We start from the raw sequence: 16,247 nt of genomic DNA, 5'->3' as shown, positions 1-16,247 counted from the left end.
CACACACACACACACACACACACACACAATTACATTAAACAGTGGTTAAAAGCACTTCATGCTCTTCCAGAGGACCCGAGTTTGTTTACTAGCACTGATATCAGATCACTCACAACCGCCTGTCACTTCAGCCCTGGGAGATCTGATGCCTCCTGCTGGCCTCTGTGGGCATTTGCACTCATGCCATACACTGTTACAGACACATACTTACAGACAAATGATGGGGGGGTGCTAAGACAGGGTTTCACTTTGTGACCTTGGCTGGCTGGAGCTCGCTGTGTAGGACAGGCTGGCTTTGAACTCATAGGGCAGGCCCTCTTTAGGCTCCCAAATACTAGGACTAAAGATGTGTACCACCATACAGAGAAATAGTTTTGTTTTGTTTTTTTATTAAAAACTTTTAAAACATGAAGCATGTAGCTTTCCCCCTCAATCACTGTGAAATGCTAGTCAGCACGTATCTTTGATTTTGGGAACTTACGGCAGAAAGCTCAGCACTGGAGCTCAGGCTATAACCCCTGCATTGGGGCGGGAGGGGGGGTTCCGGCAGAATTGCTGTGAGTTTGAGACCAGCTTGGACTACAATAGTAAGTACCAGGCAAGGCACACAGTGAGCCCTGCCTCAGCACACAGACAACAGCAAAGAACACAGGGCAGCATCTTCTGCTTCAACACTCACGGGTGGATGGCACAGCCCCTGGCCTCTGGCTAGGGACACTGTTTGAATTACACAAAGACGCAGCTTCATCCCAACCTTCTCTGCATCCCTCTGGCTAAACATGACAGATGATGTGAACACCTTGAGGATGATGAGAGAAGTGGAGAAAAAGCTTTCGTACTCACATTTGCCGCAGTGGAAGCTGAGGGAAACGTGGGGTTTGATTGAGCAAAGGCCCTTGTTGGAATGGCTGCATATGGTGTTCCAAGATTTGAGGCGTAATCTGAATGATGAATGGCACCAAGTTAATGATAGACAGACAGACAGACAGACAGACAGTAACCTAGTCACAAACTTGACCTTCAAAATTCATGATTGGGGAGACAGCTTGATTGGTCCCTAGTCCTCACCTGAAATAGCAGGTGTGGTAGCACTTGCTTACAATTCCAGTGTGTGTGTGTTGGGGGAGGGGGGTGTGCAGAGACAAGAGTATCTCTGAGGCTCCCTGACTAGCCAGCCTGACTCAAGCCACGAGCTGTAGGTTACGAATCCCATACATACGCACACACCACTCAGAAATGTATGCGAAGAGAACACTGTCACTTTCTATTGTTTGGCTGAAGTGGTTACAACTCCATGCTTGCTGTAGCTGGCTCAGTGCAGGGCCCGACACATCCCAGAGAACAGTGTCAACACTCAGGATCTGCCTTTTTGTACACACTCGGGAAGCCTGAGCAGGAAAGAACTGGACCTCAGAGGTGGCTATAATCCTCAGACTGCTGCTTGTGCTGCAAGCTGCCGTCTGAGGGCCTCTTCCACTCACCCTCGCTCCCAGGGGCGCTGTAAACAGCTGCACTGTTTGGGGAGGTGCACAGTGTCCCCTCTGCCGAAGCCAGGATACAGCGGAGGCCAGCACTAGAGCAGAAAGAGAGAGAGAGAATCTGTTTCTGCAAAAAGTCAAATGAAAAATGACTATATGACCACCCAAATTCTGCTCCTACATATAAAATGCCCATAAGATGAAAAACATCTGCTCAAATGAAAACCCACGTGAGGCTGCTCATAGCAGCCATCGTCACCATGGCCCATCAAGAGGTGAGGGGATGTGCTGCATGTGCTTCTGAATATATAAGAAAGTGAGAATCATTTATGTACTGCGAGGTAGGTGAGCCTCCTAAATATGCCAAGTTTAGAAAGCCAGGCATGAAAGGCCATATATCATAGGATTCCATTTACCTGAAATGCCTATGAGAGGCAAACCCATAAGCAGAACAGATTGGTGACCCCCAGGGTCACGGCAGTGAGGGCTGGGTGTGTGGTAGGGAGACTGGTAGTGAACGTGCTAAATGCTGCTTGATTAAAAGCTTTAAGATGGTTAATGAGCTTTACCACAATAAAGAGAAAGGATGCCTTTGTAAGAATTCTTTTAATTGTGGTAAGATACCATGACGTGGAATGTACTGTCTTATGACCATGTTCAAAGGCGTTGTTCTATGGCACAAAATACAGCCATGCTTTACACCCATCCCCCCAGCCAGCCACAGAACCCTCACCTTACAGAACTGAAACTGCCGTAAACTAAATACCGACTTTTCATTCCCTACCAACTCCTGCCTGTTTAGTCTCTAGATACGTCACCAGAGTGGAATTTTACAGCTCAAAGTTATGTGGGAATTTCCTTCCTTTTGAGCACTGAGTACTGTTGCATTGCTTGGCTAGCCCACATTTTTGCTTATCTGATTCTCTGTTCACGGGCTTCCTACTTGTTTTCACTTTTTAGCTATCGTGAACAATAATGTGTGTGTACTTGTCTGTTCTGCATCCGTGGGGCAGTCTGTTCCCACTGATCTCTAAGGTATGCCTTGACCCCAGCATGGATTCTCAGCAAGGCACCCAGCATCTTGTCTGAAGGTCCTGGCTGCGTCACTCCTCCTTTAAGCCCCACCAGCTCCAATCACACACGCAACATCAAAACAGAAGTCTTCACAGCAGCCAGAGATCAGACCTGGGACTCAGGTCCCTGCTCCTTCCTTCTTCTCTCTCTCCCTCCCTCCTTCCCTTCCTTCTTCCCTCCCTCCTTTCCTCTTTCCCACCTTCCCTTCCTCCCTCCCTTCTTCTTTCCCTCCTTCTCTCCCTCCTTCCCTCCTTCCTTCCCTCTTTCCCTCCTTCCATCCCTCCCTCCTTCTTTCCCCTCTGTCTCTCTGTGTTTCTCTCTCTCTCTCTCTCTCTCTGTGCTGATCAGACTTGACATTGTCTTGCACCCCAGGTCCACAAAACTGAAGAGCCTTGAAAGGATCGAATCTGGTTTGTTCTGGTAGGAAGGTGTCTTCCCTCATACAGCCACCTCCAGTAGTCCTCAGTGAGGAATCACCTAGATGCTCCCTTTGCGGTACAATCTGCCCAAGAGCCATGCGCACCTGTGTACCTTCTACCCTCCCCTCCCAGTGTTGCCTTATGGTTAGCATTTGCACCAGGAGTATGAGCTCATGTATTTGCATTCAGTGGAAGCTTCCAGATGGCAGGGATGTCTTCCCTGCTTGGCTCTCTGCTGTTTCCCTGTGCCCAGCCTAGCACCTCAGCCCCCTCTCAGCGTTCTGAGCACATGCATGGAACTCTCCGGACAGTATCTACCTTTCAGAGAAGAGCAGGCATTTCTGGGCATGTAGCTTCCCTTTCACATGCAGCTCCCAGTCCTAGAAGGGAATAGCAGAGAAAGGACAAGAGCTGAGTCCATGGGGAGGTAGAGGATTAAGGCTGTTACTACCAGCCAGGAGGGAGCTAGGAGTGCCCAGAGCCTGGACCAACAAGGACATCTCATCTCCATTTCTCTTTCCCCATGTCTCCCCATTTTACGTGCTGCTACCCAAACGTCAGTCTCTGTTGTCAACTCCTTACTTGCATACCCCGTATCCATCTTAGATGGCGACCGAGACTTGGAGTCAGATGGCCTTGTCTCCTCTCCAGAGACCCCTGATCCATCTCTGACCTCACACACTTCCTCTCCACAGACAGTCTTCACCCACTCCTTTCTGGTCTATGGTGTAGTGGGCTATAAAGCCTCAGAAAAGAGCTGTCAACTCCAGCATCTCCCAGAATCACTGCCTTCCCTGCATGGCAAGGTGACACACTCAAGTCACAGAGACACATCTGGTGACATGACCTGAGCAGCAGCAAAAGACACTCTGTGCTATGACTCCCACTGAGGAGAAACTGGCCCCGAGTGGGAGAGGGCTAGCACAACAGCAGGCTCAGGGAGGACCCCTAAGACCAAATCCCCTCTCTGTCCCCCTCTGGCTAGGTGGTCCTGGACCACTCATCTCATCTGTGAAAAGAATGACAGTTATCTCTACCCTATGGGGCAGGGTAGAGATAGGCTCAGCTCTATAGCACATGCCAACAAGCTCAGCATTCAGGAAGGCAGTGACTAGCCTCAGCTACATAATGAGTCCAAGAACAGCCACAACTAAACGAGGCCCAGTCCCCAAATACAGTTACTACCAGCAAAGGAAAAAGTTAAGTGTGTGTCAGCTGTTACATATGTTTCCCTGTGGCCCTGGAATATTTCATCGCATCATCAGTACAGCTTGGAGCGAGCATTCTACCAGGTGGGTTCTTGTTCACAGTAATGCAAAGCTCTTCACCACTGTGGGGCAGTCAGGAGAAGGCTCGCCCTCCACACAGCACATTTGGACACCTCTTTAATGGTTTGTCTAGCTCTGGGATAAGAACTGATCTTCTGTCCTTAACCCAGAATTGCACATTTTTCTATTTCAAACTCAGTACAGCATATGTATTGAAGGAACTATAGCTTCTAGAATGTCCAAAGGAGAAAAGTCATCAAAGAGAAGCAGGGGACCTCTGCCTTTTCATCTACATAGGAAAAAGAAATGCCCTACCTGCCTTAAAGCAGGGAAAGGACCCTGATATAATTCTGAAATTCCTTTGGGTTCTACAGCCTATGATTTCCATAAAGGGCCCTGACAACAAGTTCTTTAGCCCAGTCCCTGGATGAACCTCTGTCTTAGAAGCAGCTAGAGTCCATACTTGCGTCCCAGCCTTTCCTGGGGAACTCACCTTCAAGTCAAACACTTTCTTGTCACAGATGCTACAGACGTGTGGCAGGTGGAGTGGGGCCACACCGTGGAAGTCATTCAGCTCATGAGCCTGCAGGGGCCTCATGGGCAGCCCGGCCTGGTCCTCCTTGGCCCGCCGCCGAGAGCAGTTGAACCCCTGCGTGCTGTTGTTAAGCCGAACTCCAAAGGCAGGAGGGGTCCTGTCTGAGGTAGGCTCCTCAGGGTCATATAGCTCATAGGGCTGGCCAGCGGGTGGAGCCCACAAATTGGGTGCTGCTGTAATATCGGGCTTGCTTTGGCCAGAGAATGCAGGGGGGCTCTCCCATTGGCTGTTGGTACTTTGCAGCAGCCCACCAACCTCCCCTTTCATGCCCCCAGCCTGGTCAGCTGGAAACCCAGCTACCACATGTGACCCCTGGGCATTGGGTCCATAGAAGTCTTTAGAAAAGGCGGCTTGGCCATCCTGTCCTGTGTGGCCATAGTGCCCTTCATAGGTCACGCTGCCCGATGCTGCAGCCGAGGCTGCGGCTGGCAAGAAGCCTGGTTGGCCCTCCGTTTCAGAGCCATAGGCCTGGCCAGGGTTGGCTTTGCCGTACTCATAGAACCCCGCAGTAGCTGGTGTAGGCCCAGCCTTCCCAATGCCCAGGATGACTGCTGGCTGGGCAGGGGCCTGAGACATCACCCCACTGAAGGGGTGTACTACCACAGCCCTGGGGGGCTGGCTGGGCAGGCTCACAGACGGTCCCGGGCCTCGCGTCTGGCTGGGAGGTGAAAAGGCAATTGCATTTGAGGGAAATGGAGCACTGGGCATGGTGGCAGCGTGTTGGGAAACCCCAGCAGGGCCATGTGGGGTGCTGAGCACAGACGGATGCCTCAGCTGGTTGAAGAGCGGCTGGGACATGGCCACTTTGGAGAGGACCTGGTTCAGAACTGTGGCAGCTGCAGTGTTGTTGGTGACCGCCGTCTGTGCCAGCTTCAGCCGATGGAGGGTGAGCTGAGCCTGCAGCTGGGCCAGCTGGAGGCTGGCTGGTGAAGGGAGCAGAGGGTTCTGGTTACTGACTGAGAAGGCGCTCTTGTCCAGGAGCTTGGCAGCACTGCAGGGAGACAAGAGGTCCACATGCATTGCTGGGTTTCAGTGACTGGCAAGGGGCTGCACTGCACAGCAGGGGCCCCTTTCCCCATGCAGACAAGACCCTGCTTCATAGGTAGGTCCTACAGACAAATGCTCACACACTAGCACATGTCTGAGAGAAAAGGCCATGTGGCAGAAGTTCAATCTCCCTGATAATTAGAAGCAACCAGTACAGAAAAAAAACAAAAAACAAAAACTTTGACTAGCAAAACCTCTTAAATAAAAAACACAGATTCCATGATGGGGGGATAAGGTAGAAAAAAACAAAACATAATGTCAGCCAGGTGTGGTGACTCAAATCTGTGGGATACCGGAGTTGAAGGATGCCTCAAAGTTGAGGCAAATCTGATTTATATAGCAAGCTCCAGGCCGGTCGGACTATATAGTGAGATCCTGTTTCAGAAGAGAAAAACAAAGAGCATGACGGAAAGTGAATTATAGTTTCTACTCACACATCTTTGATAAAGGTGGTTTGGAATACATGGTCATTATTGTCAAAGTCTTTGACTCAATAATTCAGCTGTGCAAATATACCCTGGGCAAAACTTGATAGGTGAAAATGTTCTTAAGACATTATTTAACAGCTGAAAGCTATAAAATCCAGTAATAGGGAGACAGATCTTGAGCTGAGTAAATCATATCTATAGAACAAAACATAGGTAACTATTTTCCCTTTATTGTTTAAATGTATGCATTAGTGTTGTGACATTTAATACGCTGAAAAGTTGTGCCCAGAGCCTTAGGTAGAGGGATCTGCCTCGGAGCCTGACAACCTGAGTTTGAGTCCAGCTCCCTGGCGGCGGAAGGAGAGAACTGGCTCTCACAAGTCATCCTCTGACCTCCACATGCATACTATGACACGTGCATATGCCTGCCTAAGAAGAATTAACAAAAAACATAATAATAAAATATCGGTAGAGATTGTGCCCTGTACCATACATAAGATGATATCCCAGGATGTTTGGTCCCCATGCCATCCCTTTAATAACATGAGAAATCTCACATGCTTCTTGGCTTGAAGAGTATGCACAGAACAAACTGTGTGTATATTTATGACATATTTTCATCCTAGTCCACATTTCATATCCAAAAATAATAAGACAGCTTCTATGCATGAATAGTATACACAACAACCAAAAATCTTATAAATGAAAAACTAAATTTGAAGTAGTAAGTGTGGGTTAGTTTCCATAGGGTCTTATGAGAAATGGGAGGAGTTGCCACATGCCTGTCTTGCAACCTCTGTCACTTGGCTATTGTGTTTCTGAGCAAAGCGAGAATGGATTGTCTCTAAATGACACACACTTTCCCATAGAATCTGCTGTGTGTGGTTTCCACAATCGAGGCTTCTAGATAAACGGTATTTTCTGTTTCCCTTCTGGGAAGTGAGTGCAACTAAGAAATGTGTTTGGGATGCTGGTGAAATGGAATTTTGGGGCATCTGAACGAGGCTGTGACATCTGTAGGCTGTATTGATGGACCCACCGGGCTGAACAATCTGTTTACAATGGGAATGCACAGCTGGGACACATCAGTCCACACTGTCATGGGCACTGTGCAGTAAAAGCTCAAAGACGATGAAGCAGGGAGGGAGGGAGGCGGGGAGAGGCAGAGGTAAATGGAGGCAGAGAGCCTGGGGTGGGTTGGGGAGAGAAGCAAAAGAGAGACAAACAAGGTTGTGATGCAACACACCTCCTTATTGGGGGCTTCTTTGAGGAGAGGGTGCTTTTGCTTGGGTTTGTCTTGGAGGAGGTATCGAGGAGATAGTGTCTACTAGCTTTTACTCCTGGGATCAGTGTAAGCTTGTTAGTTCCTCAAGGGTCACACAGTCAAGGGTCACACAGGATAGGCCATTTTCATTACAATTTTGTAAGGCAAGAACCTAGAGCTCTGGACACTCACAGTCATTGAGGAAAGATAAGTGAACCTGTGAGACTCGAACCCCACCCCAGCAATTACAGTGGGAGCCTCTCAGCCTCTCTGTGCATACTTCCTCCTGGGCTGTCTGCTTGTTTCGTTTGGAGAAAGAGCGCAGACCATGAGGTGCACCCACACTAAGTACAAAAATAAAACACACTGTCAAGCCAGATAAAAATGACTTTGTTCTTCCCCCTTTGCTTGAGGAAAGAGATGTCCAGTTAGCAGGCATGCTGCACTCTGAGGCTCACTGCATTGTAAGACACAGGAGGAAAGAAGGGACCATTTGCCCTCTGGGGAGTCCTGCTGGTGGCATCCGAGCTTCATGAGCCCTTGTGTGGCATAGCACCAATCATGGCAGCGACAAAGTGGGGAGGGGCAGTCAAGAGTAACTGAAAAAGGGAATGGTCCCATCTAATGAATGGTTATGACTTATGTGCTGTTAGGTAGCAGAGCTTTAGAAGGCTGGTTCAGCTTCCCCAGACCTGCCTAACACGGCAGGCCGGCCTGCCCTTCCCCCAGGCTGGTCCACTGCACAGACTGTCCTTTCTAACAAGGCGCTAATGAGGTGCCAATGTGGTTTCCATGACTGAAGGAGCACAAAGTTGGTTTTGTTTTTCCTAGAGAAGTCAGCTGTGCTTTTTAAACTTGAATTCTGGGCTGCAGTGAGTTCTTGCTACAAGTTTTCCTCTTGGATGTTGAAGTGTTATAAATGTTTTATTAGGAGAGCCACCTCCCTGACAAGGAAGCCAGCCATACGCCACATCTGCAGGTCAGATATGGGAACAACTACGGAACCTCACTGCTCAGACCCGGCACACAAACAGACCAGAAGCTCACCATTCGGAACCAGCACTCAGTCAGACCAAGAACCAGTTTCTCTTCCCAGCTTCTGCTTTGTCTTGAAAATTCTTACTGTCCCTGGCTTTATTCAACCTTACACAGAAGTGATTTCACTCAAATTATCCACATAAAATATCCCTTTTAACCCAAAATCCTAAATAAGAAAAAGACTAATCATTCTATTGAAGGCGGGGGTGGGGGAGCCCTAAAAAAAAGCCCTGCAAGAGTTAATAACCTAGACAGGTTAGGTGATGTCACACACCTTTGTCAAAGTAACTTTTATTCGCCCGATGTAATTGTTGTTTTTATTTCCTCAGATGATGAGATACGATGAGATCCGTACCCAAACTGTGTGAATACATGGCTTGGGCAGAGCCCAGAGCTTTTCTTTCTCTATTCTAACTATCCCTAGACCTAGGCCTGGAAGCTTCTACAATTGTCCAGTCCCCATCTGCTAACCTAGGCCTATAATGTTTTCAGCCTCTAAGACTTACTGCTGAATAAACTCACACTTTCTAGCTCTTCCTGAACTCTCACTGGTGAAACTCAGCTGTTCTAGCTCAAACTCCTCTCCTAGCTGACTGATTCAATCTGGCTTCTCTCTTGCCCTCTGACTGAATTGCTCTGCTTGACCTCATCCTAACTCCGGCAATATGTTCTAACCTGGCTCCTTCTCACTCTCTGGCTCGTTCTTTCTGCAACCTGTCTCTGTAAAACTGTCCCAGCAAAACTGCTACACATACTGCTCATTGCCCACCACTCCACTCTTCTCACCCCCGGCTGCTGCTCTTAAGGAGCCTCTCTTTCCTGTTCTCCTGAGGGTTGGGTGTATCCTACCTCTGAATCATTCTGTCAAATCTTTCTTTGATTCATCACTTTGTCTGCCCCTCAATTAGATGTCACTTTCAAATATGCCAGCTTCCTTCTATAAACTAACCTTGCCTTCATTGTTGGGGATTAAAAGTGTGTACTAAGGGTATGTCTGTAATCCAGGATGTGTCTGCATTCCAGCTGGATCACATAGACCTGAAAGGTCTTTGGATATGATCCCTTGCCAAAGCAGCCATGTTGCTGGATTAAAATTCCTCTACATTCCTGTAACCTCAGAGACAGAAGAATCAGATGACTCCAGGCTACTGTTGAGTCCTTACTTGAGTTTGAAGATAGACTGGGTACATGAGTTTTCTGACTCAAAAGACAAAAGAAAAAGGAAGGGAGGAAGGGAAGGAAGAAAGGAAGAAAAAAAGGAAGGAGGGATGGAAAGGAAAGAAGGAAAAGAGGAAGGGAGAGGGGAAGGGAGGGAGGAGAAAGAGAGGGAAAAAGGAAGACGTTTAGATGTCCAGTGTTCTTGAAGTGTCTGTTTCAAGGTTTTGCTGCTGAAGAGGCCTCAGAACACAAGGCACACCCCCCATACTCAAATCTAAATCCAAACACATTTTAGAACCAGGTGAAGATGACTGTGTTACTCTCTCTCATTCTTGTAAAGCATCAAGCTCCAAAAAAATAAAAGAAGTGAGGCTTGGAGAGTCTTGACTTGGGTGGCTGTGATAACTACCAGAAACAAAATAACAAAGATAATGGCTGTGACTTATCAGAACCTGGTGGCCGGGAGATCTGGACACTTCTTTCTTTCTTTCTTTCTTCCTTCCTTCCTTCCTTCCTTCCTTCCTTCCTTCCTTCCTTCCTTCCTTCCTTCCTTCCTTTCTTTCTTTCTTTCTCTTTCTTTCTTTCTTTCTTTTTTTGAGAATACAGTTTATGTGAATACAGTGCCTTGAACACTTCAAAATAGAGAATGTAAATACACAGCTACTAAGTAGAATTTGCTGATGAGCAGCAGGGTACGGCCACTCACCACCCCACCCTAGCACAGGAGCTTTAAAATATTTCTTTCTACATCTAGGTTGAATGGATAGACACTAGAGACATGGCTCAGCAGTTAGAAGCACTGGCTGCCCTTCCAGATGATGGAGGCTCAATTCCCAGAACCTACATGGCAGCTCACAAGTATATGTAACTCCAGATCCAGGGCATTCAGCGTCTTCTTCTGACCTCCGTGAGCATTGTCTCCAGGGTGCACAGACACACATGCATGCAAAACACCCTTTCACAGCAGCATCTATGAGTGCCCCTTATACGGTAATTACAGTGATGATTAAATTAAGGATCTTGAGCTGAGAGATCACCCTGACATTGCCAAGGTATGTGCTGTATGATCACAGGAGTGATGAGGATGAGAGTCAGAGAGAGAAGATGGAAACAGGTATCAAAGAAACAGAAGATGATACACTGATGTCTGGAAGTGGAGGAAGGGACTGTGAGCCAAGACAGCACAGACAGCCTCTAGAAATTCAAAACAGAAAGGTAACAATGCTCCTGAGCAGCAGGAGGGGGTCCCTGCTGCTACTTTGACTACGGATCTACTGAGACTGATCTTAGACTCTGACTTACAGAAATGTAAGAGAGTAAGCCTAGGCTGCCACACACCATCAGATTTGTGGTGATTTGTTATAGGAGCAACAGGAAATGAAAACAGTTTCTACAAGACACACAGATACTCAGGGTGATTCTGTTTAGAGAGCCTAGGTGGGCCTGGGGGTACCCGGGTGTTGTGGTAGGAAGTGATCCTGCTAGGAGCCTGAGTAGCGCATAAACGTGAGTAGACAGTCCAAGAGCCCGGAGGCTAAGGCTGCATGACCAACAAAACAAGATTCCCAGAGGACTCTTCCAAGGACAGTGCAGACAGAGAAGGCTTGGAAGTACAGACCTTTAGGACTCATTCATCCCTCCTTACCACACAGGGAAGTTAACTTGTCCCATGCTACATTAAGTGGCTGCTGGGGAAACCTCAGTGAGGACCATCTGAGTCAGCTTCCTGGGACCTGGGAGGGTCACCTTGGTTTGGAAAGGTAATCCTAAGCCCAGAACTATCCACTTCACCCTTGAATGATTATGTTCACCCATGCTGATTTATCATTCACCCCTTCATTCAGAGGGTACTTTCCACAGGCAGCACCTGCAAGGCACCCACTAAGAACTGGGAAACCAGGAGGCTGTACTCCCTCCCCGCCTTCCCCTTTTACCCTTTTTCCCTCCCCTCATTCTTTTCTTTCTTTCTTTCTTTCTTTCTTTCTTTCTTTCTTTCTTTCTTTCTTTCTTTCTTTCTTTCCTTCCTTCCTTCCTTCCTTCCTTCCTTCCTTCCCTCCCTCCTCTACCTCTCTTCCTTTGTTTTTGAGACAGGGTCTCTCTACATAGTCTTGGCTGTCCCAGAGCTCATGGTGTAAACCACAATGGCCTTGAACTCACAGAGATCCTCCTACCATTGCCTCCCAAGTGCTAGGATTAAAGGTATGCACCACCACGCCCAGCTAGCTGGTCTTTCTCCCCATTCTCCCGAGGCACTGACTCCAAGGATGCCTCCGTTTAGAAAGCAGTGGCCCAGCACTGGATGCCGCCACCTACACTGTGTGCAGCTGTGCTGTTTGCAGCCGAACCCACAGAGGAGGGCTCTGGGCACACAGCACCATGGTGTGCATGCTCCTGGCCCAGAGTGACAGTGTCTGTTAGATGCCCTCCCTGTGGCCTGTCCCCACTCACAGAAACAGCTGGCAGTATAGGCTCTGATTTACCAAGAGGCCTGAAGGGGCTCCACTGCCCCAGCCTGAGGTTTTATCTCTGAGCCATTAATTGCTACAAGGAATCTACAGTGCATAATTAGATCTAAAACTCTAGTGGTCCGTTTAAATTTTTTTAATTAAATCAGAGTTCCCTGAAGAGTATTCAAACTAAAATATTACATACAGGCAAACTAGCTGCCCTTTTAATGCTGGAAGGTTAAGAGATGTGAAGAAAACCTGCCTCTAGAGCTTTCATCCCACCGTGTGGAAAGGATGGACAGCCTGCTGTTCTCATCAGGAAAGTGTGACTGCTGTCCAGCTAAGTGTCCCAAGCAAGGTGCAACGGCACAGTAGCCTTTGGCCAGAGATGTGGATTGCAACCAGTTGTATTGGCACATGCCCATAATCCTAGCACCAGGAAGGCAGATGTCGGAGACAATTGTAAATTTGAGGCCAGCCTGATCTACATAGCTTTTCTAGGTTAACCAGGGCTACACACAGAGACCCTGTCTCAAAACACAAACATGAAAGCAGGGCATGAACTGCAATGCTGGAAATCTCCATCTCACCCCAAAAGAAGAATGTCAGTGACACACACAGGATGCTCCTGTGAAATAGTCTTTCCGTCAGAGGAGCAGATATGCCCTCTGAACACTGATCTTTTAGCCCACATGGATGGGGCATCTGCTGGAGTTGTGCAAAGCTTCCAGGAGTGGAGACATAAAAAGTGGAGAGAGAGAAGACTTTCTGAGGCCGCAGGGAAGGGCACGATGCGCTCAGTCTGAGAAAGTGCAAGACAGGACAGGTTCATGCTGCACTTTGCAAGAAATTTAACCAATGAAAGAAAAGACCAAATCAAGGGCTTTCCCTTCAAGTCTGAGCAAAGGCTCGGCTTGTGACCCAGTGACAGGTATGGAGCTACAGCAGTGTGTGGCAGGTGGGGGGAGATTAACAGCTTCCATCTGCCTGTTACAGGGTGTGTGTGATAAGGGGAATGTTGCTTAACCAATTTTCTTCTCTGTGATAGAAGTCGCAGAGTCCAGGCAGTATCTCAGGTTGGGGTGAGCACACACCACGTTGCCCTGGTCACAGCGATTGTTTGGACACTCATGGGTATTTTGCTGGTGATGTCAGGGCAGAGATTCACTGTCATACCCCGTTGCTAAGCTAGCTGTTAAGCCATCGCCTAAGGAGAGGCTGATTAAGAATAACGCCAGCCCAGGGGGCAGTGGCTTCAAGATGGGGCAGAGCAGCAATGGAAGATTCCAGGGAGCCCCCGGGCCCACTCTGCCTGGCTCTATCGGGACAATCCCAGTGCTGTTCCTTAGTTTGTTTAAAAAAATTAGAATTTTTGTCTGGAGAGATGGCTCAGCAGAGTGTGTGCTTCTTTTGCAAAGAACTGCAGGTCAGTTTCCAGTACCCAAGGCAGTCAGCTCAAACATGCCTGTAACTCTAGCTCCAGGGTCCTATCCTCTCTTCTGCTCTCCATGTGTAAACACACACACACACACACACACACACACACACACACACACACACACACTACATACACATAAATAAATATCAAACCAAAAGCCATTTATGTTACAAACTGGATGTGGTGACATACCCTATAACCCTAGAATTTGGATGGCAAAGCAAGTGTATCGGAGCCAGACTTGGGCTACACCGCAAGACCTACTTCAACAACAGCAATGCTAAAAGAAGACTACCTGCTTAAATGGTCTGCATTTAACTCCCTTCTGCTTCTCTACATAGCCTCCCTGGCTCAAGGCTCTATGGATCTCACCAATCTCTTCTGTGGGATGGAATGAGTACAGGACTAATGGTCAGAGCTAGGAAGTCACTGCAGGGGACCCTGGATAATAACCTGGGTATGAGTATCTACCAGCCAAAGACTTGTTTCTAGAAGGTTCTGAACATGGAAAACTCCTCCACCCTGTAGATAAGAGCACAGCACAGTCACAGAGCCAGGGTGAAAATGGGGTTTGGGAGGAGAGGCTCCCCTCAAGGTGGGGTGTGGTCTGGGTTACTCTTTTACAGGGTTGAGGGTCCAGCACTGGCCACACAGATGCTCCTATGAGCAGCAGAAGCAGTTCTGTGGCCTGGTACAGTCTCTGATGACTGAGTTACCGTAAACACATAGCATTACCTTCGCAGCATTGTGAGCCAGCTCTGCTATCCCTTCCTGTGATTCAGATGGGCCCCTGAGGGAACTCCTGTTGCTTTGGCCCCTGCTGGTGGCACTGCTGGAAGGTGACTGGGTCATGGGGGCTAACCTTATCAGCTGATTAGTTGACCCATTGGCTCAGCTCACAGTTAAGAGGGCTGTTGGGAGATTCCCAACAGGTGCCCACAGATCACCCTCTGACCTACACGTGTGCACCACGGCATGTGTGCTCCCTCCAACAAGAATCGATTGATTAGTTAATTAATTAAATTGTTTTTTTTCCAATTATTTTTGTTACAGTGATTTTTAAAAGTACACATAACATATTCTTCTCAGAGGGAAGATATTCCTGGAATATCTTCTGCTTCTGCTCATCAAGGTGTTGATGGGAGATCACTGTGGGTGCCTCTGCAGTCAAGGACTGTCCTGTATGAGTTCCAGCAGGGATCAGGTATCAAGGGGTCCTGGCCTCAACCTTTCTCTCATCAGCTATGTGACAGTGAGAAAGGAAAAGCCTCACCACCCTGCACCTCATCACTGAAAGGAAGATGGATGTTATCAAGCTGCAGGCTTAACCTGAGAGTGGATGGATGCATAATGAATTTAGCACAGTTCCTACCACACAGGAAGTGACCACTGCTATGATTATTCCTGCCGTCATAGCACCATTGCTAATATTATCCTTATCAGTGGCACCCTCATACAGGCAGCATGGGAGCTCTGCCTACAAAGATGAATCTTCCTTACAGATGAAGGAAGCTAAGACTGTTGAGATGAAGGTGTGGAGAGGAGAGGAAGAGAAGGCAAGGGGTAGGTAGACAGCTTGAAGAGAGGAAAGAGCAGGGGTGGGGTGGGGCTCAAGCTGCGGAGAGAGTGGCAACAGCGGTTGGCTACTGAATAACAAGGGCTCAGCACAAGGTCTGTGCTGTGAATGTGTACAACTCAGCCACCGGCTCCTCCTGGGTGATGGCTACCCAGCAGCCAAGCTAACCCAACTCAGCCCAACCAGCAAAACCAGCTTTGTTCACGACAAGCATGGTGGCTTCTCAGAGAGTCAGTTCAGGAATTTCAATCCACTCGGAGTTCAACCCCGTTCACTTTCCAGACTGTGTAACGAATGCACACTTCCTTTTTCTTTCTTTCTTTTTTTGTGCTAAGATAATAGTAAGGACAGCCAGGAGGATACTGTCTCCTGTGGACACACCTTTACAGAAGAGCCAAAGCCAATTTTCAATGTAGGATCTCAGGGCTCTGTTGTCTCCTGGAAGCCAAATATCTCCTAGATCTTCATTTTTAAACACTATAGTTCCATTTGACTGCACATATGAAAAATTTAGAAGGGTACAGAGAAGTTCAACATGACCCCCAGATGAGAACACCATAAAGATTTATGAAACATCCCTATTTTTCTACAACACTGTAATTCACAATCTACCAAGTATATATTTTAAGGAGAACCGGACAGGAAGAGCCCAAAGTTTCCAAATGTAAAGAAATGGTAGGCAGGTGGAAAGGTTAAGTATGCCCGATTAGATCAGTACCTCCTTCTGCATTGAGTGAAATGCCACATCTAACCTGCTGTAAAAATGAAATAACTGCACATTAATTATGAGGGGGAAATTAACTTTACTGTAACACTCTCAGAAATCAGATCAGACTACGGAGCACAAAGGAAGGCCCCCAAATGCCAAGTTACAAAGATGCCCATGACGACAATCCTGGTCCCGTGCAGGATGCAAGTTCAAAATTCTAGCTAAATACCCTAGATCTGAAGAGCACAAAGGAGCTTTGAAGAGCCTCTTGTGGTCATAACCCACAGAGGGAAGAAAGTGAAAGCCAG

General features: G+C 47.9%; 1 protein-coding gene across 1 annotated transcript in view; it reads right to left on the bottom strand.

Moving 5' to 3' along the window:
• Positions 1 to 16,247, bottom strand: part of Rbm20 (RNA binding motif protein 20) — a 175,826-nt gene that overhangs the window by 43,771 nt on the left and 115,808 nt on the right. The window contains exons 3-6 of the mRNA XM_055591753.1: positions 4,733 to 5,825; positions 3,290 to 3,351; positions 1,482 to 1,573; positions 844 to 941 (exon numbers count right to left, since the gene is read on the bottom strand). Of these exons, the coding sequence (XP_055447728.1) occupies positions 844 to 941; positions 1,482 to 1,573; positions 3,290 to 3,351; positions 4,733 to 5,825 (1,345 nt within the window). The remainder of the gene's footprint in view (positions 1 to 843; positions 942 to 1,481; positions 1,574 to 3,289; positions 3,352 to 4,732; positions 5,826 to 16,247) is intronic.

This window comes from Psammomys obesus, unplaced genomic scaffold (assembly GCF_907164565.1).
Source record: "Psammomys obesus unplaced genomic scaffold, mPsaObe1.curated_primary_1811, whole genome shotgun sequence".
In the NCBI taxonomy this organism is placed as follows: domain Eukaryota; kingdom Metazoa; phylum Chordata; class Mammalia; order Rodentia; family Muridae; genus Psammomys; species Psammomys obesus.
This window is presented reverse-complemented; position numbering and strand designations above follow the sequence as displayed.